Genomic DNA, 25,751 nt, shown 5'->3' on the forward strand with positions numbered 1-25,751 from the left:
GTCAGCGACAAGCACATTAGTGAGGTCGAGCACTGATGTTGGGCGATTAGGCCTGGCTCGCAGTCAGCGTTCCAATTCATCCCAAAGGTGTTCGATGGGGTTGAGGTCAGGGCTCTGTGCAGGCCAGTCAAATTCTTCTATACCGATCTTGACAAACCATTTCTGTATGGACCTCGCTTTGTGCTCAGGGGCATTGTCATGCTGAAAAAGGAAAGGGCCTTCCCCAAACTGTCGCCACGAAGTTGGCAGCACAGAACCGTCTATAATGTCATTGTATACTGTAGTGTTAAGATTTCTCTTCACTGGAACTAAGGGACCTAGCCCGAACAATGAAAAACAGCCCCAGACCATTATTCCTCCTCCACCAAACTTTACAGTTGGCACTATGCATTGGGGCAGGTAGCGTTCTCCTGGCATCCTCCAAAACCAGATTTGTCTGTCGGACTGCCAGATGCTGAAGCGTGATTCATTACTCCAGAGAACATGTTTCCACTGCTCCAGAGTCCAACGGCGGCGAGCTTTACTCCACTCAGGCAGATGCTTGGCATTGCGCATGGTTATCTTAGGCTATCTTAGGTTATCTTGTGTGCCCTACCACTTGGCGGCTGAGCCGTTGTTGCTCTTAGGCGTTTCCATTTTACAATAACAGCACCTACAATTGACCGGGGCAGGTCGATCAGGGAAGAAATTTGACTAACTGATTAGTTGGAAAGGTGGCATCCGATGACACGTTGGAAGTCACTGAGCTCTTCAGCAAGGCCTTTCTACTGCCAATGTTTGTCTATGGCTGTGTGCTCGATATTATATACAGTTGAAGTCGGAAGTATACATACACCTTAGCCAAATACATTTAAACTCAGTTTTTCACAGTTCCTGACATTTAATCCTAGTAAAAATTCCCTGTCTCAGGTCAGTTAAGATCACCACTTTATTTTAAGAATGTGAAATGTCAGAATAATAGTAGAGAGAATTAATTATTTTAGCTTTTATTTCTATCATCACATTCCCAGTGGGTCAGAAGTTTACATACACTCAATTAGTATTTGGTAGCATTGCCTTTAAATTGTTTAACTTGGGTCAAAAATGTTGGTTAGCCTTCCACAAGCTTCCCACAGTAAGTTGGGTGGATTTTGGCCCATTACTCTTGACAGAGTTGGTGTAACGGAGTCAGGTTTGTAGGCCTCCTTGCTCTCGCATGCTTTTTTAGTTCTGCCCACACATTTTCTGTGGGATTGAAGTCAGTGCTTTGTGATGGCCACTCCAATACCTTGACTATGTTGTCTTTAAGCCATTTTGCCACAACTTTGGAAGTATGCTTGGGGTCATTGTCCATTTAGAAGACCCATTTGCGACCAAGCTTAACTTCCTGACTGATGTCTTGAGATGTTGCTTCAATATATCCACATAATTTTCCTACCTCATGATGCCATCTATTTTGTGAAGTGCACCAGTCCCTTCTGCAACAAAGCACCCCCACAACATGATGCTGCCACTCCCGTGCTTCACAGTTGGGATGGTGTTCTTCGGCTTGCAAGCCTCCCCCTTTTTCCTCCAAACATAACTATGGTCATTATGGCCAAACAGTTCTATTTTTGTTTCATCAGACCAGAGGACACTTCTCCAAAAAGTACGATCTTTGTCCCCATGTGCAGTTGCAAACCGTAGTCTGGCTTTTTTATGGCGGTTTTTGAGCAGTGGCTTCTTCCTTGCTGTCGATATAGGACTCGTTTTACTGTGGACATAGATACTTTTGTACCCATTTCCTCCAGCATCTTCACAAGGTCCTTTGCTGTTATTCTGGGATTGATTTGCACTTTTCGCACCAAAGTACATTAATCTCTAGGAGACAGAACGTGTCTCCTTCCTGAGCGGTATGACGGCTGCGTGGTCCCATAGTGTTTATACTTGCGTACTATTGTTTGTACAGATGAACGTGGTACCTTCAGGTGTTTGGAAATGACTCCCAAAGATGAACCAGACTTGTGGAGGTCTACAATTTTTTTCTGAGGTCTTGGCTGATTTCTTTTAATTTTACTATGATGTCAAGCCAAGAGACACTAGGTTTGAAGGTAGGCCTTGAAATACATCCACAGGTACACCTCCAATTGACTCAAAACATGTAAATTAGCCTATTAGAAGCTTCTAAAGCCATGACATCATTTTCTGGAATTTTCCAAGCTGTTTAATGGCGCAGTCAACTTAGTGTATGTAAACTTCTGACCCACTGGAATTGTGATACAGTGAATTATAAGTGAAATAATCTGTCTGTAAACAATTGTTGGAAATATTACTTGTGTCATGCACAAAATAGATTTCCTAACCGACTTGCCAAAATTATAGTTTTCTAACAAGACATTTTTGGAGTGGTTGAAAAACGAGTTTTAATGACTCCAACCTAAGTGTATGTAAACTTCCGACTTCAACTGTACCTGTCAGCAACAGGTGTGGCTGAAATAGCCAAATCCATTAATTTGAAGGGTTGTCCACATACTTTTGTATATATAGCGTATTTCTTAACACTTCTACATTAATGTGGATGCTACCATGATTATGGAAAATCCTGAATGAATCATGAATAATGATGAGTGAGAAAGCTACAGATGCACAAACACAGTATCATACCCCCCAAGACATGCTAACATCTCACCATTACAATAACAGAGGAGGTAAGCATTTTTGGAGGAAGGGGTATTATATGTTGTGCGTCTGACTTCCTCACTCATAATTATTCACAATTCATTCAGGACTATCTGTAATCATGGTAACATCCACATTAATGTAGAAGTGTTTAGAAACACTCTATTCTTATTTATAATAAAAGTGACTACAAGATGACATAATACATTATTTACCATTCATTTCTATTGGGCACAAATCATCTGAAATTTCTCATTGCAGAAAGACATGGCATCTTTAAAATCATCACATGTTCTTGGATCCAAACAACTAACGTATAAATGAATACAAATCGTATCTGAGGCATTGAAACAATCTGACATTAAAGTATCTGAGTTACTTACTTGTATACTTAGAAACTGTCTTGCTCTGTCCTACAGTTGTGTTATCTCCAGCCACTGCAGTGACTGTGAAGAGGTACTGCACTCCAGCAGTGAGAGCAGTAACATTAACAGAAGTTCCTGTGGTAATCTGACTGCCACTGATATTGCAATCAGTCCATTCTACTCTGTAGAAGGATCTGTTTCCCAATGGTTCAGTCCAGTTCAGAAACACAGATGATGTTGTGATTTCAGAGGCTGTAAGGTTCATGATGACTTCAGGCTCTGTGCATGCAAGAGAGGTGGGTGGGGGAGAGAGAATAAATATTTCTGGAATTATTACAGAAGTAGGTGTTGTGAGTAAGAGCCATGAACATACAACGTAGGGTAGGAAGGCATTGCGGAGGTACCGTAAAGATTTTGTAGAAAGAAGACCACAGTTTTAAAAACCATAGTTGTTTAAGGAGAGCTTGTCAGGATCAACATTGAAAGTTATTTTGAGTCCAGGACAAGACTTAATCATGGTCAAAACCAGCCCTTAGTGTAAAATACTCACTTGTTGTGCAGCAGCAGTTGAAGTTTTGGTCATTGTTACACAGGACATTGACAGTTACAGTGGCTGTAGTTAAGTTGGAGGGAACTGGGACATTGCCAGTACACACAGTGCAGTTGGCATCTACCTGAACAGTACTCCCAGTGTGTGTTGCAACACCTTTGAAATCCGTACCGGGAGTGCCTAAAATGGTAGGAGAGTTCAGGGTTGAGGGAAACAAAATCAGGACTTATTAGGATATTATATAGTGTACATGTTTGAATAACATGTGCCTTGGCTATGTTTCTGGAACTTTAACATGAAGTTTACTTTGAATTATGAATCAACTATCTAAATAATATATTTACTTCAGATTCATCTTTCATAAATTCTTCAAGTGGAAAAGACTATACTTACATTGAGCTTCTGAGCACTGTAAGGAAGAAAAGGAGGACAGTTAGCAGACATACCAGTAGAGGTCAGAATTGTCTCAGAAAAGCGTTGTCAGAACTAGTTGTCTCGACAAGGCTTGGCCTATACCAACAATCTTACCATCATGGGCCACTTAGTATCTGCCTTTGTACATTTCACATTAGGATTCTGTGCAGTAATACACATGACTCTTCTCTTGCTCTAATAGTCTCTACACAACTTTTCAAACATAGACTAAATATGCATCCTCATTTGAGTATGTTTAGTAGGTTTGAGAGAACACACACATAGAAGCACCCTTTGTCAGGAATCCAAAATCAGATAAAACATCAACAGGCATCTTATAACTTGTTTATTTCGTAACATGGCAGTATAGCTACCGGTTCTCTAAGGCTATGGGTGGGAAAAACCTGTTTTCTCCAGTGTTATAGGCATGCAGGGACCTGTGGCTCAATCTCTGGCTCCTACATATTCCACAACCTGAATAAACTCTTTCTATGTCCCCTTGGGACAGCCAGGTCATGACACACACTCTTGAGGGGTTGTTTATCAAGGGTGAGGGTGATATGTGTAACAATATAATTTTTTTGCACATCAGGAAGGGTTATTTACACTTGTGATGGTTGTGAAAAACCATCCTGTTCTTTCCCTCTCCACCATGGTTTCCTTTATGCCATGAAATGCTACACTGTTAAAAAGATCCTGTAATTGTACGATACACTACAGGCTACTGGTTGCAGTGAAAGTACAATAAGCAACAAGTTCTGTTGTATACTTTTAGCCAGTACTCCTGAAAGTAGAGTCCATGAGCCAAAAGTGGTCCCCAAAAATTGAGTACTACATCACGTATGTGCAGATATGTACAATAAGTAAACGCTCTATCTATCTCACTCTGCTGTTTCTGATTTTTTGAAAGGGCTTTATAAATAAATTTGATTGAAATTTGATTGAATACCCAGTAACTGCTAGTAACTTATTTGCAATTAGCTGCCAATAACTTACTGTGCTTTAACTGAACTTTACTGATTACAAGATAAATCAAATTGTATTTATCACATGCTATGAATACAACAGGTGTAGTAGACCTTAACATGAAATGTTACAGTTCAAGAAAAAGTTAAGAAAAGATTGACAGAATAAACTCCTGGAGGGCAGGTAGTTTGCACCCGGTGATGTGTTGTGCAGACCTCACTACACTCTGGAGAGCCTTCCGGTTATGGGCGGAACAGCTGCCATACCAGGCGGTGATACAGCCCGACAGGATGCTCTCGATTATGCATTGTGCATCACCACCTGGGGGCGGCCCGTCAGGAAGTCCAGGACCCAGTTGCACAGGGCGGGGTCGAGACCCAGGGTCTCTAGCTTAATGACAAGTTTGGAGGGTACTATGGTGTTAAATGCTGAGCTGTAATCAATGAACAGCATTCTTACATAGGTATTCCTCTTGTCCAGATGGGTTAGGGCAGTGTGCAGTGTGATGGCGATTGCGTCGTCTGTGGACCTATTGGGTCGGTAAGCAAATTGGAGTGGGTCTAGGGTGTCAGGTAGGGTGGAGGTGATATGGTCCTTGACTAGTCTCTAAAAGCACTTCATGATAACGGAAGTGAGTGCTACAGGGCGGTAGTCATTTAGCTCAGTTACCTTAGCTTTATTGGGAACAGGAACAATGGTGGCCCTCTTGAAGCATGTGGGCACAGCAGACTGGGATAAGGATTGATTGAATATGTCTGTAAACACACCAGCCAGCTGGTCTGCGCATGCTCTGAGGACGCGGCCGGGGATGCCGTCTGGGCCTGCAGCCTTGCGAAGGTTAACACGTTTAAATGTTTTACTCACGTTGGCTGCAGTGAAGGAGAGCACACAGGTTTTGGTAGCGGGCCGTGTTAGTGGCACTGTATTGTCCTCAAAGTGAGCAAAAAACTTGTTTAGTCTGTCTGGGAGCAAGGCATCGTGATCCGCGACGGGGCTGGTTTTTCTTTTGTAGTCCGTGATTGACTGTAGACCCTGCCACATACCTCTCGTGTCTGAGCCGTTGAATTGCGACTCCACTTTGTCTCTGTACTGACGCTTAGCTTGTTTGATTGCCTTGCGGAGGGAATAGCTACACTGTCCCTTACAGAAATAATACCTGAAAATACAGTCACTTTTTTATATTTACAGTGTAATAAAGAGCCCTCTGGTTCGGGTAACCATACAAATGGTTATATAAAAGGTTATTCAAAAAACTGATAGAAAATAGGTTGTCCACAGCAGCCCAAAAAAGGGTTCCCCTATGTGGACCAAATGAAGAACCACTTTTTGGTACTAACTAGCACCTTCTTTTGGAGAGTGTAGGTAATCTGTAGTCTCCAAGCCTGATACCATATTACCCACCCGTAGAACACCTTCCTAATATTGAGAGCAGGTGTTCATAATGTTTGTATACTCAGTGTATAAGACAGTCTAGTGACATACAGTGGTTCCTCCTTTAAAAGTTGCATCATACTGCAGCACCACTTGTGGGCTGCTGCAGCATTCCGTTGCACGTTAATTATTTGTCAGCCATTTTCTCTGTTAATGTGAGTTAGTGCTAATTTGACCACCAGAGGTCAACTTTGAGAAGCATTTGATAGTCTTCGATATTGGCATTACCAGAGATTTTAAAAGCTTTTTTGTAATAACATAGTTTATGGGGTTGATTTTAAGAAATTAGGCTTAATTCATTTGATGAATATTATGGTGTTTCTATTCTGAGAAAAATGAAAAATGAAACCCTCAGGGTTTCCATTAGGATGGAATAGAAAATATGGCGCTGTACAACGTGACGGTCGGGAGTAGGCTACAGCATAAGAGGATTGGAGGATTCTAAATTAATATCTAAGGGGCATAACATTTCCACACCCTAATTGTAGTGTAACCAAACTTTCAGTTGAGTGTACTTGCTCTTTGCTTTCTCTACTTTTCTACTGGAAGTTGATGCTGTTGCTATGCAAACTCTTGCTAGCTAGTTAGCATAACAAATTACTAGTTAGAAATTTTTAGACTTTGGGTGTGTTCTTAAATTGAATCTGGAGTGCCTGAGCTCATAAATTCAGAGCATTGTCAGATTGTCTGTTTGTAAATTCAGACTGTTTCGTTCTTGGACAACACACTGGACGTTCAGGCCGAGGAGTAGGGTTGATTTGAGCGTTCTGGCCTTACAACGGCAGTCAAGCACCCAAGCTAATGTTGGCTAGCTTGCTAGCAACTTCCAGACACAAATGAGACCACTATGAGCATTTTACTCGCCCTAGCAGAGCTGGTTAGGCACTTTTGTGTTAACCAGAGCGTTGGTCACTGTAACTGTGCTGCTGGAAAAAATGTAATTACGCTTTTTTGCCGACGTTTACTGACACCGGCCATATTCAACAGGTGTTGAGCACTCGTAAATTCATTATTCTGCGCTCTGGTACACTCAGACGAGAGTGCTCTGAAATTGGAGAAGATAGCCAGAGCGAATTTACGAAAGCACCCGAATGTCCATTGAGAACGCACAATGACTATACCATTTAGCTAAGCTAAGAATGACGGGAAAAATCAAGTCAACAAATTTTGGGTAGTTAGATAGCCTATAGTTAATATACTGTCAAGTTTGATGTATAACTACTAACGTTAGGTAGATAGCATATCATTACAGCAGTATGTACCGGTATGTTAGCTATGTGGTTCGTAAGGACAGCGTAGCTAAGAAATTGTCAGCCAACATAATGTGTAAGGTATCTTATTTGAAAAGTCATTACTTTATTACATTGAGTAGCAAGCTACCACGAGGATGTGCTCTATTGATGCTGCGGCTTGACCATGCTTTTGGTACACAGTTGATAGCGCACTGGACTTCGGGCAAGAATGATGAGGATGAGTGTTCGAAACCTGCTCACTGCTTGTTTCATCTGAAGTCGTGCACATTTATCAGTTTATTATTTGGTTTATATTGCCCATTCATTGTCAGTTAGAGACACAGTAGTGCATTGGGACCCAAAAGCATAATCAATCTGGTCTGTGATAGGGGGGGTTCACACCTAGCTCGGCTATTAGACTATCCTTTAGTAAAGGTTGAATAGTCTGTTGTTCAGTTATTAGCCCCCCTCCCTAACTTGCAACAAATACTTGCTCCTCGCCCTCTTCCACGCGTCATTCTCCGCCTGTGTTGCTCGCTTGTGGGTGTGCTGGCAGCATATGGCAGCACCTTCGGTTGTGCGTCAAGAATTCTGCATAGCAAGTTTGTATGAAGGTCTGGTTATTCACAGGCAAATCGTTATATGCTATGGAGGTACATTTGTGTCTTTTTGTCAAGAGCGAAACTTTATTTTCGATCCAAAATAATATAATTATTTTAACTTTTTTATTCTTACTTATTTGTAGACAAATTTTCAATGATGTATGAGATTGGAGTTGTTCTTCATCAACAGGTAATACATAAATCATGAAGCAGGTAAAACATTTCACTTTCAATTTCAATGCTTTTTTTCAAGATACAACAATGTCATCTTTGGCGGTATAGATGGATTTTCAAGGAACGTAAGTATATTATTTTGTATGCATATTGAATATTTCCGGTCACCTAATGAAAAACCAAAATACCATTCTGGTGTTAAGCTTTCTGTGCTGTATTGACCTATCCTGAAAATGACATCTGCTGCTTTAGAGTGGACAGTCTTATCTCAGTTATTGTTTTCATATTTACAAAAAATAGCTATTTTCTTTACTTTCAGAATGCGAGGTGATCAAGGGGTCGAAAATGTAGATATTGCCAGATGTACAGTTGAAGTTGGAAGTTTACATACCCCTTAGCCAAATACATTTAAACTCAGTTTTTCACAATTCCTGACATTTCTTTCATCACATTCCCAGTGGGTCAGAAGTTTACATACACTCAATTAGTATTTGGTAGCATTGCCTTTCAATTGTTTAATCTGGGTCAAACATTTCGGGAAGCCTTCCACAAGCTTCCCACAATAAGTTGTGTGAATTTTGGCCCATTCCTCCTGACAGAGCTGGTGTAACTGAGTCAGGTTTGTAGGCCTCCTTGGTCGCACACGCTTTTTCAGTTCTGCCCACAAATTTTCTGTGGGATTGAGGTCAGGGCTTTGTTATGGCCACTCCAATACCTTGACGATGTTGTCCTTAAGCCATTTTGCCACAACTTTGGAAGTATGCTTGGGGTCATTGTCCATTTGGAAGGCCCATTTGTGACCAAGCCTAACTTCCTGACTGATGTCTTGAGATGTTGCTTCAATATATCCACAGAATTTTCCTACCTCATGATGCCATTTATTTTGTGAAGTGCACCAGTCCATCCTGCAGCAAAGCACCCCCACAACATGATGCTGCCACCCCCATGATTCACGGTTGGGATGATGTTCTTCGGCTTGCAAGCCTCCCCCTTTTTCCTCCAAACATAATGATGGTCATTATGGCCAAACAGTTCTATTTTTGTTTCATCAGACCAGAGGACATCCCGCATCTTCACAAGGTCCTTTGCTGTTGTCCTGGGATTGATTTGCACTTTTTGCACCAAAGTACATTCATCTCTAGGAGACAGAACGTGTCTCCTTCCTGAGTGGTATGACGGCTGCGTGGTCCCATGGTGTTTATACTTATGTACTATTGTTTGTACAGATGAATGTGGTACCTTCATGTGTTTGGAAATTGCTCCCAAGGATGAACCAGACTTGTGGAGGTCTTGGCTGATTTCTTTTGTTTTTCCCATGATGTCAAGCAAAGATGCACTGAGTTTGAAGGTAGGGCTTGAAATACATCCACAGGTACACCTCCAATTAACTCAAACGATGTCAATTAGTCTATCAGATGCTTCTAAAGCTATGACATCATTTTCTGGAATTTTCCAAGCTGTTTAAAGGCACAGTCAACTTAGTGTATGTAAACTTCTGACCCACTGGAATTGTGATACAGTGAATTATAAGTGAAATAATCTGTCTGTAAACAATTGTTGGAAAAATGACTTGTGTAATGCACAAAGTAGATGTCCTAAACAACTTGCCAAACTATAGTTTGTTAACAAGACATTTGTGGAGTGGTTGAAAAATGAGTTTTAATGACTCCAACCAAAGTGTATGTAAACTTCCGACTTCAACTGTATGTTCACTGTCCGAGGAACAGGCCGTGGAAGCTTATTGCTGGCAAAAGTGTCCATAACCAGAGGTAATTAAACTGTTCTGTGTTCTTTTTCTCTCTTCCTCTCTGCCTGTCTTGTTGTACATGGAACCTGTCTCACATGCATTAATTAAAAAACCCTTAAGATGTCAGCTGTTCATTTTCATATTTACACCACATAAACACTCAGCCATTTTCACTGGACGATCAAGCCCCTGTTGCTGCCAAGTCATGATTTGCCTGGTGGTTAGCCTTGCAATAAGTGGTGAGACACATAGCCCTCTATTTTTAAATGTTTCAGGTACACTCAGATAGGTGTCTGCGTCACATACAGTCAGTCAGTAACCACTCACAACTTGCATTTCTATAACCTCAGACCCAACTATTCATGGAGGAAGACCACATTACCACAGAGATTACGTTCCCCCCCCCCCCCCCCCACAAAACCTTTTCTTTCTCTCTGTTAGAGTAGAACAATAATGGAGAGATGTTTGGAGTGCTGTGACATGTCAGTCCTACAAATTGCTGCACAGTTTGGAGGAAGAAGGCTAACTTGACCTGTCAAATTCTATCCACCTCTTCTGTGTGGGATATGTGTTTTTTAACCCTTATTTAACTAGGCAAGTCAGTTAAGAACAAATTCTTATTTACAATGACAGCCTAGAAACAGTGGGTTAACTGTCTTGTTCAGGGGTAGATTGACAGATTTTTTCCTTGTCAGCTCAGGGATTCGATCTAGCAACCTTACACTCTAACCACTAGGCTACCTGCCATGTTCATACCTCGTCTGCGGGCAGATCTGCAGCATTTCACAGAGAGTTGGAATAATCACCCTTTAAGTACAGAGGCGAACCTGACACCTCACCAGATGTTGCCTTAACACTACACAACATTCAAATGATCAAGTCATCATCAAGCTTCAAGTGGTTTTTATGTATTCATTTGTGATCTGGTAATGTAAAAGTCCAATAATGACATTATCTTATATTGTTTGTCCACATGTGTCTGTTTTTTAGCATACAGTACTCTGTAGCCACTTAGTGTGGACACCAGGGGAGACTACCCACACACAGAATCCTGTTGAACAGTCTCTAACTACCTTATTTTCTCAATAACAGTCTCGCTCCTTCACTTCATCCCTCTCCCTCTCCCCTTCTCCCTAAATCCACTAGGTTATATCAGCTGTGTTGGTGAACCCCTCCCGCATCTGAATTGGCTGACACAGAGGGCACAGCATGATCATTGGTGAGAGGTCACTTGGTCTGGTCAACACAAACTAATAGTAAAGAGATACTTTACATTAAAATACAGATAGAGATGTAGTAGTCCCAGAGTTAATGATCCAAGGTCAGTTTTGCATTTCACCTCCTGATGATTATGATGACTGACTGTGTTAGAATAAAAAAACAAGACTTAATCATGCTCTCTCTCTATCCATCTGTCTCTCATCTGCAGGTATGTTTTGATGTGAGAGAGGAAGCCAGTCCCATCATCGCCAGCTCATCCACTCTTAAGATAACCGTCGGGCCAACTGGGGGCCCAAGGCTGGTTATGAGACACCACTAGAGACACTAATTGTGATGAACTGAGAGAATATTAGGGTAGCACTGTGATTCATGAATCATATGCTGTCTTCCCTGCTCCTCTGTTTTACCTCTTTTCTGTCTTCTACACCCCTCTCTCCACCTCTTCCTTTATAATGCACACCATGTGCATTGAAGTACAGATTGAACTTGTATTTATAATATATTACAAATATAATATTTATAATGCATGTATTATGTATTTATAACACCTGAATAATGAACTTTAAATAAAGCGTTTCACGTTCTCCACTGGTTGAAATGAAGTATCTCATTGAAATACTAGACCTTTATTTCACCAGGTAGGCCAGTTGAGAACAAGTTCTCATTTACAACCTGCCCAAGATAAAGCAAAGCAGTGTGACAAACACAGAGTTACAAACGTACAGTCAATAGCACAATATAAAAGAAAAATAGAAAAATCTATGTACAGTGTGTGCAAATGTAGAAGAGTAGGGAGGTAGGCAATAAATAGGCCATAGAGGCGAAATAATTTACATTTTGCATTAACACTGGAGTGATAGATGTGCAGATGATGATGTGCAAGTAGAGATACTGGGGTGTAAAAGAGGAAGAGGGTAAGTAATAATATGGTGATGAGGTAGTTGGGTGTGTTATCCTGTGTCCTAATGCAGATGAAGGGAGTTAGATATGCATAGGAAGTGTAGTGTACTGTTTATTTTCTGTATCTTAATTACAAATCAGCCTTTACTTAAATCATGTTTCTAGTCTATTGCATAGTTACAATGTGGAATCATGGATGTACCAGGTGTATAACTGTAATACATACATGCAGACACAGAATCATTCAAAGAATGGAGTTTGATACACCTGGTACTGGAAATGACTGAGAAATAATGTCAGAGATTCATACCTGAACTGCAACTTTACTTGCCAAGGAACAACAATGGAAACAAGATGACCCTGAGCTCAATTTTGAGTATAAATATAATATAATATAAATATAATATACATTTGCAAACCTGTTTTTACTTTGTCATCATGGGGTATTGTGTGTAGATTGAGGAAAATTGTATTTAATCAATTTTAGAATAAGGCTGTAACGTAAATAAATGTGAAAAAAGTGAAGTGGTCTGAATACTTTCCGAATGCACTGCATGTCCAGAGACCAGTGTAGTGTGTACCTTTAGATGCTATCAGGTGGTGCACATCAAGGTTTTCCCCATTCTTACACCACACAGGGAAATGGAACAGAAAAATAGTTCCCTTTATTGTATGATTAGCTGTTATAGAACCCACTCTCATACAATGAATACACTCAATAGACACACACACACACACACACACACACACACACACACACACACACACACACACACACACACACACACACACACACACACACACACACACACACACACACACACACACACACACACACACACACACACACACACACACATAGCCCTTTTCCTACTATTTTCTCTGTGCTCTGATGTATCATGGTAACTTGCCAGTTTCCTGGTCCAGACCAACACAATCTTAATGATTAGTCAAAACTAAACATTCCACCAACACAAACCGCAGGCCTTGGCTGATATCCTGCGGTCCACTCTGTTTACCAGACGGCTAAACATTAAACCCACATCACCGGCCCACTATACAAACCCTGTTCTCTCCCACACATCCACAGCTATGCAGTCCAGTAGATGAGGAGATTCATTTACTCCACTTAACATACTGGTTACTGTCTGGTTAGAAGAGTCCTACCCTTCATTACATCAGCCATAATAAGGGCACACTTCACAACTTAGGTAACAACAATGATGAGGAAGTTGATTAAAATGTTGTAATATAAAAACCCGGACCCAGATCCAGATCAAAACCTGGACCCAGAGCAAAACCCGGACCCAGATCCAGATCAAAACCTGGACCCAGAGCAAAACCCGGACCCAGATCAAAACCTGGACCGAGAGCAAAACCCGGACCCAGATCAAAACCTGGACCGAGAGCAAAACCCGGACAAAAATCCGGACCCAGATCCAGACCAAAACCCAGACCCAGACCAAGATCCAGACATTTCAGATCCAGACCTAAAGATAGCACAGTCATTGGGACATTCAGTGGGGCAGGAGGGTGATGTCCTCAGTCATCACCCCCCGCTACTCTCTGGAGACCCTTCTCCCCTCCTTAGCCTTTCAATCGCTATTCACATCACCAACCCTACCCTTCCTCCCCACTCCCTCCCTCCCTCCCAACCTTCCGCTCTCTTCTCCCACCCCCCTCTGTTCTCATATTCTTCCTGAAGGCCAGGGGCACCACACAGGGTGTGGGTTGGTGAGATTAGGTTCTCTGATGTAATGAAGGTCTGGCAGTGCTCACATTGTGATAAAGTGAAGAGACCGAGACTTACTGGCATCTTGTAACTTGAAATACAGCTATAGATGTTTTTCATAAACTGACATTAACAATCTGTTACCCTGACATCACGTGTTTGATTCCTAAAAACATTTCCATTACTTATAAGGGAATTTGGAGGGAACAGTAGTCGAAATGGGACTTGAACCTACAACTGTGCGATTGTCAGTAAAAAACCTAAGACATTATGCCCAAAAGGTCCAAACATCTTCATAGAGTTGTTGATGTTATACTATGAATGTTATAAAAATGTCCCGTTCACCAGATACTTGTGTATATTCATACATAGAAGGAGGAACTAATTCACTGTAGTTCTGCTCTCTGTGGATTGTTGCGTGACAACATATTATAGCCCTGTCAAAGCCAACAATCAGATGATATTTGACGTTAAAGGGGGGCTTTTGGGGGCTCCCGAGTGGCGCAGCGGTCTAAGGCACTGCATCTCAGTGCTTGAGGTGTCATTACAGACACCCTGTTTTGAATCCAGGCTGTATCACAACCGACCGTGATTGGGAGTCCCATAGGGCAGCGCACAATTGGCCCAGCGTCATCCAGGTTTGGCTGGTGTATGCCATCATTGTAAATAAGAAGTTGTTCTTAACTGACTTGCCTAGTTAAATTAAATGCAATTAAAGTGGCAGTACAGTCAGAAATGTGATTTTCCAGTTTGTTTATGATATTTATGATATTTTATGATTGATATTGTGAAAATGATAATATTATGGCCTTACAGTGTAAGAGCTTTTTGAAGAAAGAAAATGTCTGGAATTTCAGCCTGTTCAGGTGGGATGGACATTTTGGCCCACAGCTTGACATCACAATTGGATCTGATTATTCTGACCAATGACCCACATGATCAGACTGAGCATTTCAATGGCAAAATTGGGCTCATGGAAATAAATGATACAACATTTTATTGAGTGGGGGCTTTAAGACAGTATAATAGCGCTGAAATAATGTGTTTAATATCAATTCACTAGACCAGGCTTAATAACCATAGAATAATCTAAATCTATCTTTAAAGATGTATTCTGTTCTGTGGGTGTTTCCCACGCCTTTAACAACCACTGATGGGTGTTTGCAGAACACAAGTCTGAATTAAGAGACATTAGAACGAGAAATTTGTAATGGGTGACACACTTTTACTACTTGTCAAGTCAACTTGTGAAAAAGTAATGCAGCACTTCAGCATCAGCAGATACAGTCCCTCTTCAGAGGAAGAGAATGTGGTCGCCAAGTATAGTAAGTTACTAGTGGTGGATAAACACTCACAGACAAATGGTTCCTGGACTCTGTGAGAAAAACTGACAACAAGAACATGATTGTCGCTACTATGGCAACCTTATGTGTTGATATATTTATGTTTTATTGACCTCTGGGGATATGAGATCCGAGATCAACTGGCATGAGCTATTTGGGAGACACTAGCTACTGTACTAGAGCACAACAGTAGGCGAGAGTAAGGACATTCTCCTGTTTACAATATCCTGGGAGGTATATCATCATCCTTACCCCCCAGCCCTACAGTACTCTACTGTCGCAGATCCACAGTCCCCCTGGGTCATACTGACCGTTGATTTCTTTCCAGACAAACATTTTCCAAGACCTGACTGCCCATAGGCCAAAAGCTAAAGTCTTGACCCCCTTAGTTTTTCAGTACATGGTTTAGATAAGTTTTCTGCAGTGTTTAAATGCCATAACAGATCCAGTGGGAAGCTACAGTAAATTGTACCAAAAGTAGGTGAATTCGTTAAACATTATATAAGTTCTTTATCAGTACCAGGGAATTAGGAATATAATTGTTGCTTGACCACAGCATTTTGCAGATAACGAGAACTGAGAAGCACTATCGTCCACTTGATTGTCTCATGTTACAGGAGCACTTTCAAACACAATTCTTTAAGATGCTGTGAAATTGTAATACATTTGTCTCAGACTGTGCCTGTGACCTCCTGTATGGTGTATCTCTGCCCCTTGGCTCGGCCAGGCCGACTCAGAGAGAGGAAATAGCTGTGCTGAGCATTAAGTAAACATTACATCAACCCTGAGTGGGACTGCTCTGCCCGCCTCCATCACTCCTACCCATTTGCTCTCTCTCTCTGCCTAGCTTCTGATAGAATTTCAGTTCCTTCCTTCATAATAACAGTCCCAGTTGAGAAACAATGAAGAAATCCCTTTCGAGACGTTTATTCAACGACCAAACCCACTCAACCCAATTCCTTGTGGCTAGATAACAAGAAAGAAAGAACACAGAGAGAAATCCCAGAGGCTTTTGTTTGTGATTACTACCGCACGTTCTATCCTGGGATAGGTGGTGGTGCTGCCCTAAACTGGCAGCAGGGTCTGTCCTAGGATAGGTGGTGGCAATGCATGACTTGTTGTTCCAAGAGCAGCATATCCAGCCAAGTAAAGTGTTATTCTTTGCGCTTATAAATGATCTAGCTCTAATCAAAGTACATCTAGACAACTGGGGGGGGGGGGCTTGGCCTAGATGGGTGGAGGGAGGGTGGGTCTTCAAAGTTAAATCAATGTGGCCTTAGATGTCCTTTTTGGTAGTGTGTCTGTGCGTGCTCACGTGTAACCTAGACCTGATTGAGCTCCTCTGATATGAGCATTTTTGGGGGGTTTTGAACATTTTAATACTTCATTGAGACAGGAAAAACTAAAACTGGACCTCATATTTTGTAGTATTTTATGCAATAAACCCTGAATTGCTGATGTTATGTATTGACCATTGAGAGGCTTTGAAGCCACCGGTCAGCCATATTGGCACTCCCCAGTAGGAGCAGTCCTCCATAGGAATGAATGGAATTCTACAGTGTTTCAACTACATGTTTCAAGGTCAAAATTACATGTATTTATTATGTTTTGTTGTTGTAGTGGGGACAGTAACATTAGTAATCTCAAACAATTATACTTGAGGGAAAATGTTTTTATATATTAAAACAAATATATTTAAGTTTAGCTCACATAATATAATTTACAAATATACAGTAAGGTGTCTGTAATAGAATGAATGTGGCAAAAACGAATGTAGACATTAATAAAGGCATTTCCATAGCTTCCAAAATATGCTTTACAACGTGGAGGAGTGCCAAGATGGAGGCAAGGTGGCTTCAACACAGCAACCCCTATCTGTCATCTAGTGTATATATAAATAATATCTTTTATTGCTAAATTTCAGTATAACTAGGCTGATATTCTGTAGTGCAGGAGTGGGTAGAGCATGGGAAGCCAGTATGAGGGTTCTGAAGCTGAAGTTCTACATTCTACACCGTGGGTAGAAATCATAGAAACAGAATACATAAATCACACAGGACCACTGGTGCAAAGTACTTAAGTAAAACTACTTTAAAGTACTACTTAAGTATTTTTGGGGGTATCTGTACTTTACTATTTATATTTTTTACAACTTTTACTTCACTACATTCCTAAAGAAAATAATGTACTTTTTACTCAATACATTTTCCCTGACACCCAAAAGTACTCGTTACATTTTGAATGCTTAACAGGACAAAAAAAAAAATCCAAATCACACACTTATCAAGAGAACATCCCTGGTCATCCCTATTGCCTCTGATCTGGCAGACTCACTACACACTTGCTTTGTTTGTAAATTATGTCTGAGTGTTGGAGTGTGCTCCTGGCTATCCATACATTTTAAAAACAAGAAAACGGTGCCATCTGGTTTGCTTAACATAAAGAATTTGAAGTGATTTATACTTTTACTTTCCATACTTAAGTATATTTAAAACCAAATACTTTTAGACTTTTACTGAAGTAGTATTTTACTGGGTGACTTTCACTTTTACTTGAGTCATTTTCTATTAAGGTATCTATACTTTCCCTCAGGTATGTTAATTGGGTACTTTTTCCACCACTGCACAGCACCATATGTGAACTTATCATTTGAAAATGCTGGACCTCACATTTATTCTTGCTGGTCATGAAACCAGCACCACCCATATACGCTTTAGAAAATTAAGAGTTCTAGTAACTATACATCTATGGTAGAAATGGCACAGAATAGGCCTACCCAGGCTGAAGACTGCTAGAGCTCAAGACTCATCCATCACCAAGGCCGTAGCTGCAGTGAAGGCTTAAGTGTGTTGACTTTGCTGCTCGATCTGTTATTGACTTTTGACCTTGTATTTTGCACAACAACTTGAATATTTGCACTTCTTATTGTACTTGCACTTATTGTATGCATATGTTGTATCATATGGTTTTATGTTGTGTGTTTGGCACTGTATTATGAGAACTCTACTCTTGGAGGTGTGGCAGGTAGCCTAGCAATTAGAGAGGTGAGTAACCAAATGGTTGCAGGTTCAAATCCTGGGTCCTGTGTGAAAAACCTGACACCGAGTGAGCTGGGTACCAGAGGGTTTGCGGCTATCAAATCCTAGATGCCCTTGAGCAAGGGACTTAACCCCACACAACAACACTGCCCAGTGTGGCAGTGCTCCAAAACCTGTTTGTGTGTGACTCTCTGAGGGGTTCAAAAAGGAGGTCAAATTCCAGTTGGACCTTGTGTGCAATTAACCAATAAAGTGATGGGACAATTTCAGCTTCCAGGAATTGTGTACTGATCCTTGCGACATGGGGCCGTTCATTACCAGTAGCGGATGATAGCAAGATGGTGCTGATAGAGATGGTCGCGTTGTGTTCTTAGGAAACTATGCAGTATTTTGTTTTCTTATGTATTATTTCTTACATTGTTACCCCAGGAAATCTTAAGTATTATTACATACAGCAGGGAAGAACTATTGGATATAAGAGCAACGTCAACTCACCAACATTACGACCAGGAATACGACTTTCCCGAAGCGGATCCTCTGTTCGGACCACCACCCAGGACAATGGATCGGATCCCAACCCAAAACAACGGCGCCACAGAAGGGGCAGACGGAGCGGTCTTCTGGTCAGGCTCCGTAGACGGACACATCGCTCACAGCTCCCGAGTATACTACTCATCAATGTCCAGTCTCATGACAACAAGGTAGACGAAATTCGAGCAAGCGTTGCCTTCCAGAGAGACATCCGAGACAGTAACATTCTCTGTTTCACGGAAACATGGCTCACTCGGGATATGTTATCAGAGTCGGTACAGCTACCCGGTTTCTTCACACGTCGCGCCGACAGAAACAAACATCTCTCTAGTAAGAAGAAGGGCGGGGGTGAATGCCTTATGATTAACGACTCGTGGTGTAACCATAACAACATACAGGAACTCAAGTCCTTTTGTTCACCTGACCTAGAATTTCTTACAATCAAATACCGACCGCATTATCAACCAAGAGAATTCTCTTCGATTATAGTCACAGCCATGTATATCCCCCCAAGCAGACACCTCGACCGCCCTGAAAGAACATCACTGGACTCTATGTAAACTGGAAACCATATATCCTGAGGCTGCATTTATTGTAGCTGGGGATTTTAACAAAGCTAATCTGAAAACAAGGCTCCCTAAATTTGATCAGCATATCGGATGTGCGACTCGAGCTGGCAGCATTGTGGATCATTGCTACTCTAACTTCTGCAACACATATACGAAGCCCGTACCCGCCCTCCTTTCGGCAAATATGACCACAACTCCATTTTGTTGCTCCCAGCCTACAGGCAGAAACTAAAACAGGAAACGCCTGTGCTCAGGTCTGTTCAACGCTGGTCCAACCAATCGGATTTCACGCTTCAAGACTGCTTCAATCACGTGGACTGGGATATGTTCCGGATAGCCTCAGACAACAACATTGATGTAGACACTGACTCGGTGAGTGAGTATATTAGCAAGTGCATTGATGATGTTGTACCCACGGTGACTATTATAACCTTCCCTAACCAGAAACCGGGGATTGATGGCAGCATTTGCGCAAAACTGAAATCGCAAACCACTGCTTTTAATCATGGTAACGCGACCGGAAACATGACCGAATACAAACAGTGTGGCTATTCCCTCCACAAGGCAATCAAACAAGCTAAGCGTCAGTATAGAGACAAAGTAGAGTTGCAATTCAACGGCTCAAACACGAGACATATGTGGAAGGGTCTACAGTCAATCAAGGATTACAAAAAGAAAACCAGCCCCGTTGCAGACACCGACGTCTTGCTCCCAGGCAAATTAAACAACTTCTTTGCTCGCTTTGAGGACAATACAGTGCCACTGACACGGCCCGCTACCAAAACCTGTGGGCTCTCCTTCACCGTGGCCAACGTGAGTAAAACAGTTCGATGTGTTAACCCTCGCAAGGCTGCTGAACCTGGTTGAGAGAATGCCAAGAGTGTGCAAAGCTGCCATCAAGGCAAAGTGTGGCTACTTTGAAGAATCTCAAATCTCAAATATATATTTGTTTGGTTTAACACTTTTTTGGTTACTACATGATTCCATGTGTGTTATTTCATAGTTTTGATGTCTTCACTATTATTCTACAATGTAGAAAATTGTAAAAATAAAGATGGCAACAGACCTTAAGCAGAAAATGCAGGTTGCTGGCATCCAAGAGGTTTTGAGTTCAAATCCTAAGTCTGATTGTTTCCGAAGTGTGCTAACCAATGTTGAGGTCAATTCAATTTAAGTTTGAGTCATTTCAGAAAGTGAACCAAATTCCAATTCAAAATTCTCTGGCATTGAAAATAATTGGAATTTCTGTGTACCTTCTTAATGCAGTTTGTTGCTGTTAGTATATTTACTGCAAAGAATACAGTTCAGCTGTAAAAATATATTAAAAGTTGTTTCCATCTATTTTCACTGCAACTCAGTAGCCGATAACTTACTGTAAAATAACAGGATTATTTAAAAACATTTTGTGTCATAAGCGCATCTAAAGAAGTATCCTATCAGTTTTAATGCAATTGCAAGCGAGGCGTGCCAAGTTAATTTGCAGGATGGGACAAAAAGTACCCAAGTGCATTGCGATTCACAGTAAATATATAGCAAAACACTATTACTGTAGAAATTGACCGTAAAATGACAAAAATGTACCTCAAAATGTACAGAAATGGCAAAAAAAATGGTTTTATTGTAATCACATGTTGAACCACATGATTTCACATGTGGAAAATCATATGATTGCACATGACATGTGAAAATGTATTTTTGGAACACTTCATACACGTTTTCAAATTTGGAATAACTGTTTAGCTAAAGTATGACCCAACCTAGGATTTGAACTTTCAACCTCTAGATTTAAGGTACACAGACCTTTCTTCTGAGCCACCAAGTCTGTAGCATTCCATTACACATTCATTACCTATACACTTAGCAAAAGACTCAGCTGCGCTGCTATTTTAGTTATCAGTTATTTTTACTATTCTCTCATCACTGATTTAATTGACTTATTTCAGCAATATTAGGGTTTTCTGTATTGTTGCCTAATGTTGGTATGGCATATTATTCTGTTTTAATGTTACTCCTGAATCACTATGATAAATATAATAGTTTTTCTTGAGGAATACAGTTGAAATCAGTTATTGACACAGACATTGTGGTGTAACAGGAAGATTGGAAAACTGTGAAGCAAGAGATTGTGAGTTCAAATTCCAATTAAGAACATATTGAATCATTATTACTGTATAAATAAAAGTTAATAGTACTGTGTGAGTATCATGTTTGCAGGGCATCACCTATCAAATCTTGTGTGAAAATGTAAATCCACATGAGAAATATCATCATGTGAAGTGTTCCAAAAACACATGGTTTCATTTTATTTTACTAGGCAAGCCAGTTAAGAACAAATTCTTATTTACAATGATGACCTACCCCGGCCAACCCCCAATTGTGCGCCCTATGGGACTCTCAATCACGGCCGGTTGTGATACAGTCTGTAGTGACACCTCTAGCACTGAGATGCAGTGCCTTGGACCGCTGCACCATTTGAGAGGCCCACATGTGAAACTTAATGTGAAAAATCACATGTGAAGTGTTCCAAAAACACTTGGTTTCAAATGTGCAAAACGTGTAAATGTCACGTGAAATCATGTGGTTTTTCCATAAGGGTAGACCAACTAAGTTCATGAATAACTATGTCATGGTGAAATTATGTGGTGTTTATCAAATGAGTGGGGACATTTTCTCACAATGCATGGTCTCTGTCCCTGCCAGCCATCCAGCCATGTCAGGTTAGTTCTGTCTGGACAGTCTGTACAGTTCACTAACTGGTAATAACAAATCAACGACAAGGAAGTAAAAAAAGTAGCTAAAACATTAACTAACCATGCAGGTGAATGACAAAACTATGATACACATTATAAACTGGGTGGTTTGAGCCCTGAATTCTGATTGGCTGACAGCTGTTGTATATCAGACAGGATACCACGGGTATGACAAAACATTTATTTTTACTGCTCTAATTATGTTGGTAACCAGTTTATAATAGCAATAAGGCACCTTGGGATTTGTGGTATATGTCCAATATAACACGGCTACAGGCTGTGTCCAGGCACTCCCCGATGCGTCACGCCTATGAACAGCCCTTGGCCAAATACCACACCCCCTCGGGCCTTATGCTTAAATAGCCTCTGCCTGTTCACAGTAGGGTTGCAAAGGGTCGGAAACTTTCCGGTAAATGTCTGGAATGTTTCCTGAAATTTTCCATGGGAAGTTAAGCCCTGGAATTTTGGGAATTTTGCTTAAATTCATCAAAAAACGTTAGCTTATAACAGTGAAACTTTTTTGTGGGATACACATAAGGCAATTCTTGGTCTTGTGGCATATTTTGGTTAAACTATCCCCAATGCAATGGAATTGCAACCCTCTGCATGCAAAGTGCATTCCTCCATCACATGTGCAGTGCACTATTCCATCACTAGTTTATCTAGCCTGTCCTGCGTTGCATATAATCGCTTAGGTACACGTTGCTCCAACCATAAACATCAATGCCTTTCTTAAAATCAATACACAAGTATATATTTTTAAACCTGCATATTTAGTTAATATTGCCTGCTAACATGAGTTTTTTTTAACTAGGGAAAATATGTCACTTCTCTTGCAACAGAGTCAGGGTATATGCAGCAGTTTGGGCCGGCTGGCTCGTTGCGAACTGTGAAGACTATTTCTTCCTAACAAAGACGCCCAACTTCGCCAAACGGGGGATGATTTAACAAAAGCGCATTTGCGAAAAAAAGCACAATCGTTGCACGGCTGTACCTAACCATAAACATCAATGCCTTTCTTAAAATCAATACACAGAAGTATATATTTTTAAACCTGCATATTTAGCTAAATGAAATCCAGGTTAGCAGGCAATATAAACCAGGTGAAATTGTGTCATTTTGCGTTCATTGCACGCAGTCAGTGTATATGCAACACTTTGGGTAATTTGTCAGAATTTTACATAATTATGACATAACACTGAAGGTTGTGCAATGTAACGTTTTGTTTTCGAGATGATAGTTTCCAGATTCGACCATATTAATGACCTAAGGCTCGTGTTTCTGTGTGTTATTATGTTATAATTAAGTCTATGATTTGATAGAGCAGTCTGACTGAGCGATGGTAGGCACCAGCAGGCTCATAAGCATTCATTGAAAATAGCACTTTCGTGCGTTTTGCCAGCAGCCATTCACAATGCATTGTGCTGTTTATGACTTCAAGCCTATCAACTCCCGAGATTAGGCTGGTGTAAAAGATGTGAAATGGCTAGCTAGTTAGCGGGTACGCGCTAATAGCGTTTCAAACGTCACTCGCTCTGAGACTTGGAGTAGTTTTTTCCCTTCCTCTGCATGGGTAACGCTGCTTCAAGGGTGGCTGTTGTCGATGTGTTCCTGGTTCGAGCCCAGGTAGGGGCGAGGAGAGGGACGGAAGCTATACTGTTACACTGGCAATACTAAAGTGCTTATAAGAACATCCAATAGTCAAAGGTATATGAAATACAAATCGTATAGAGAGAAATAGTCCTATAATTCCTATAATAACTACAACCTAAAACATCTTACCTGGGAATATTGAAGACTCATGTTAAAAGGAACCACCAGCTTTCATATGTTCTCATGTTCTGAGCAAGGAACTTAAACGTTAGCTTTTTTACATGGCACATATTGCACTTTTACTTTCTTCTCCAACACGTTGTTTTTGCATTATTTAAATCAAATTGAACATGTTTCATTATTTATTTGAGGCTAAATAGATTTTATTGATGTATTATATTAAGTTAAAATAAGTGTTCATTCAGTATTGTTGCAATTGTCATTATTATAAATAAATAAATCGGCCGATTAATCGGTATATTTGTTTTGGGGTCCTCCAATAATCGGTATCGGTATCGAAAAATCATAATCGGTCGACCTCTAGTTTCCATACATGCTTCATTTTAAAACATTTATCTTAAAAAGGAGTTGTTTAATCTAACTGCTTAACTATTTATTTGTAGATGGAATTGTATTTATTTAGTTTTACAATTTTTTTTCAAATCTTTACAGGAAAATGCTACGGGCACTATCTGATGTGTGGAGACATTTCACTGTAGCTAATGTAGAAGGAAAAGCTGTGTACATTTGCAAAAACTGTGCCAAATCATATGTGAAGAATGCAACAAAGATGGAGAATCATCTGGCCAAGGACATAAAGTTCCATCAGCGCTCACAACAAGCAACCTCTGACAAAAGTCCCTCTACTTCTATTCGAGGTGAAAATTATGAATCAGACACCTTATCGATAGCAACAGCTCATGATCCTCCTCGAATGAGATGGGTTTTTTTTACTCAATGGAGGAACATAGTCAGAGAAATGCTGACGAATGTCTTGCTCGAGCTGTGTATGCAACTGGTTCACCTCTGATGCTCACAGGCAAGGTGTATTGGAAGAGATTTCTGAATGTTCTTCGCCCAGCATACACCCCTCCAACCAGACATGCTTTATCTACTAATTTGCTGGATGCAGAGTTCAACAGAGTTCAAGTGAAGGTCAAGCAAATCATAAAGAAAGCTGACTGTATTGCAATCATCTCTGATCGGTGGTCAAATGTTCCTTGGCAAGGAATAATTAACTACATCATCTCCACCCTTCAAACAGTATTTTACAAGAGCACAGACACAAGGGACAACAGACACACCGGTCTCTACATTGCAGATGACCTGAAGGCAGCCATCAATGACCTTGGACCACAGAAGGTATTTGCACTGATGACAGACAATGCTGTGAACATGAAGGCAGCTTGGTCTAAAGTGGAGGAGTTCTACTCTCACTGCCTGTGCTGCTCATGCATGGAATCTGCTCCTCAAGGACATCATGGCACTGAAAACAATGGATTCACTCTACAAGAGAGCCAAGAAAATGGTTAGGTATGTGAAGGGTTATCAAGTTATAGCAGCACTCTACCTCACCAAGCAAAGTGAGAAGAATAAGCGCACCACATTGAAGCTGCCCAGCAACACTCCCAGAGGGCAAGGAGTCTCTCCAAGAAATGGCCATATCACAGTCTGCCAATATGACCAGCCCCATCAAGAGGATCCTCCTGGATGACGTATTTTGGGAGAGAGTGGTAAGCAGCATGAAACTCCTGAAACCTATAGCAGTGGCAATTGCACAGATTGAGGGAGACAATGCCATCCTGTTTGATGTTCAGACTCTGCTTGCAGATGTAAGAGAAGAAATCCGTACTGCACTGCCCACTTCACTGTTGCTCCAATCAGAGGAAACTGCAGTTGTGAAATACATCAAAAACCGTGACGACCTCTGCCTGAAGCCCATACACGCCGCAGCGT

General features: G+C 40.9%; 1 protein-coding gene across 1 annotated transcript in view; it reads right to left on the minus strand.

The window, feature by feature from the left end:
* LOC106584595 (receptor-type tyrosine-protein phosphatase beta) overlaps positions 1–25,751 on the minus strand; it is an 84,141-nt gene that overhangs the window by 35,809 nt on the left and 22,581 nt on the right. The window contains exons 2-4 of the mRNA XM_045706244.2: positions 3,946–3,961; positions 3,553–3,732; positions 3,021–3,281 (exon numbers count right to left, since the gene is read on the minus strand). Coding sequence (XP_045562200.2) covers positions 3,021–3,281; positions 3,553–3,732; positions 3,946–3,961 — 457 coding nt within the window. The remainder of the gene's footprint in view (positions 1–3,020; positions 3,282–3,552; positions 3,733–3,945; positions 3,962–25,751) is intronic.

Source organism: Salmo salar, chromosome 23 (genome assembly GCF_965601325.2).
Source record: "Salmo salar chromosome 23, fSalSal1, whole genome shotgun sequence".
Lineage (NCBI taxonomy): Eukaryota > Metazoa > Chordata > Actinopteri > Salmoniformes > Salmonidae > Salmo > Salmo salar.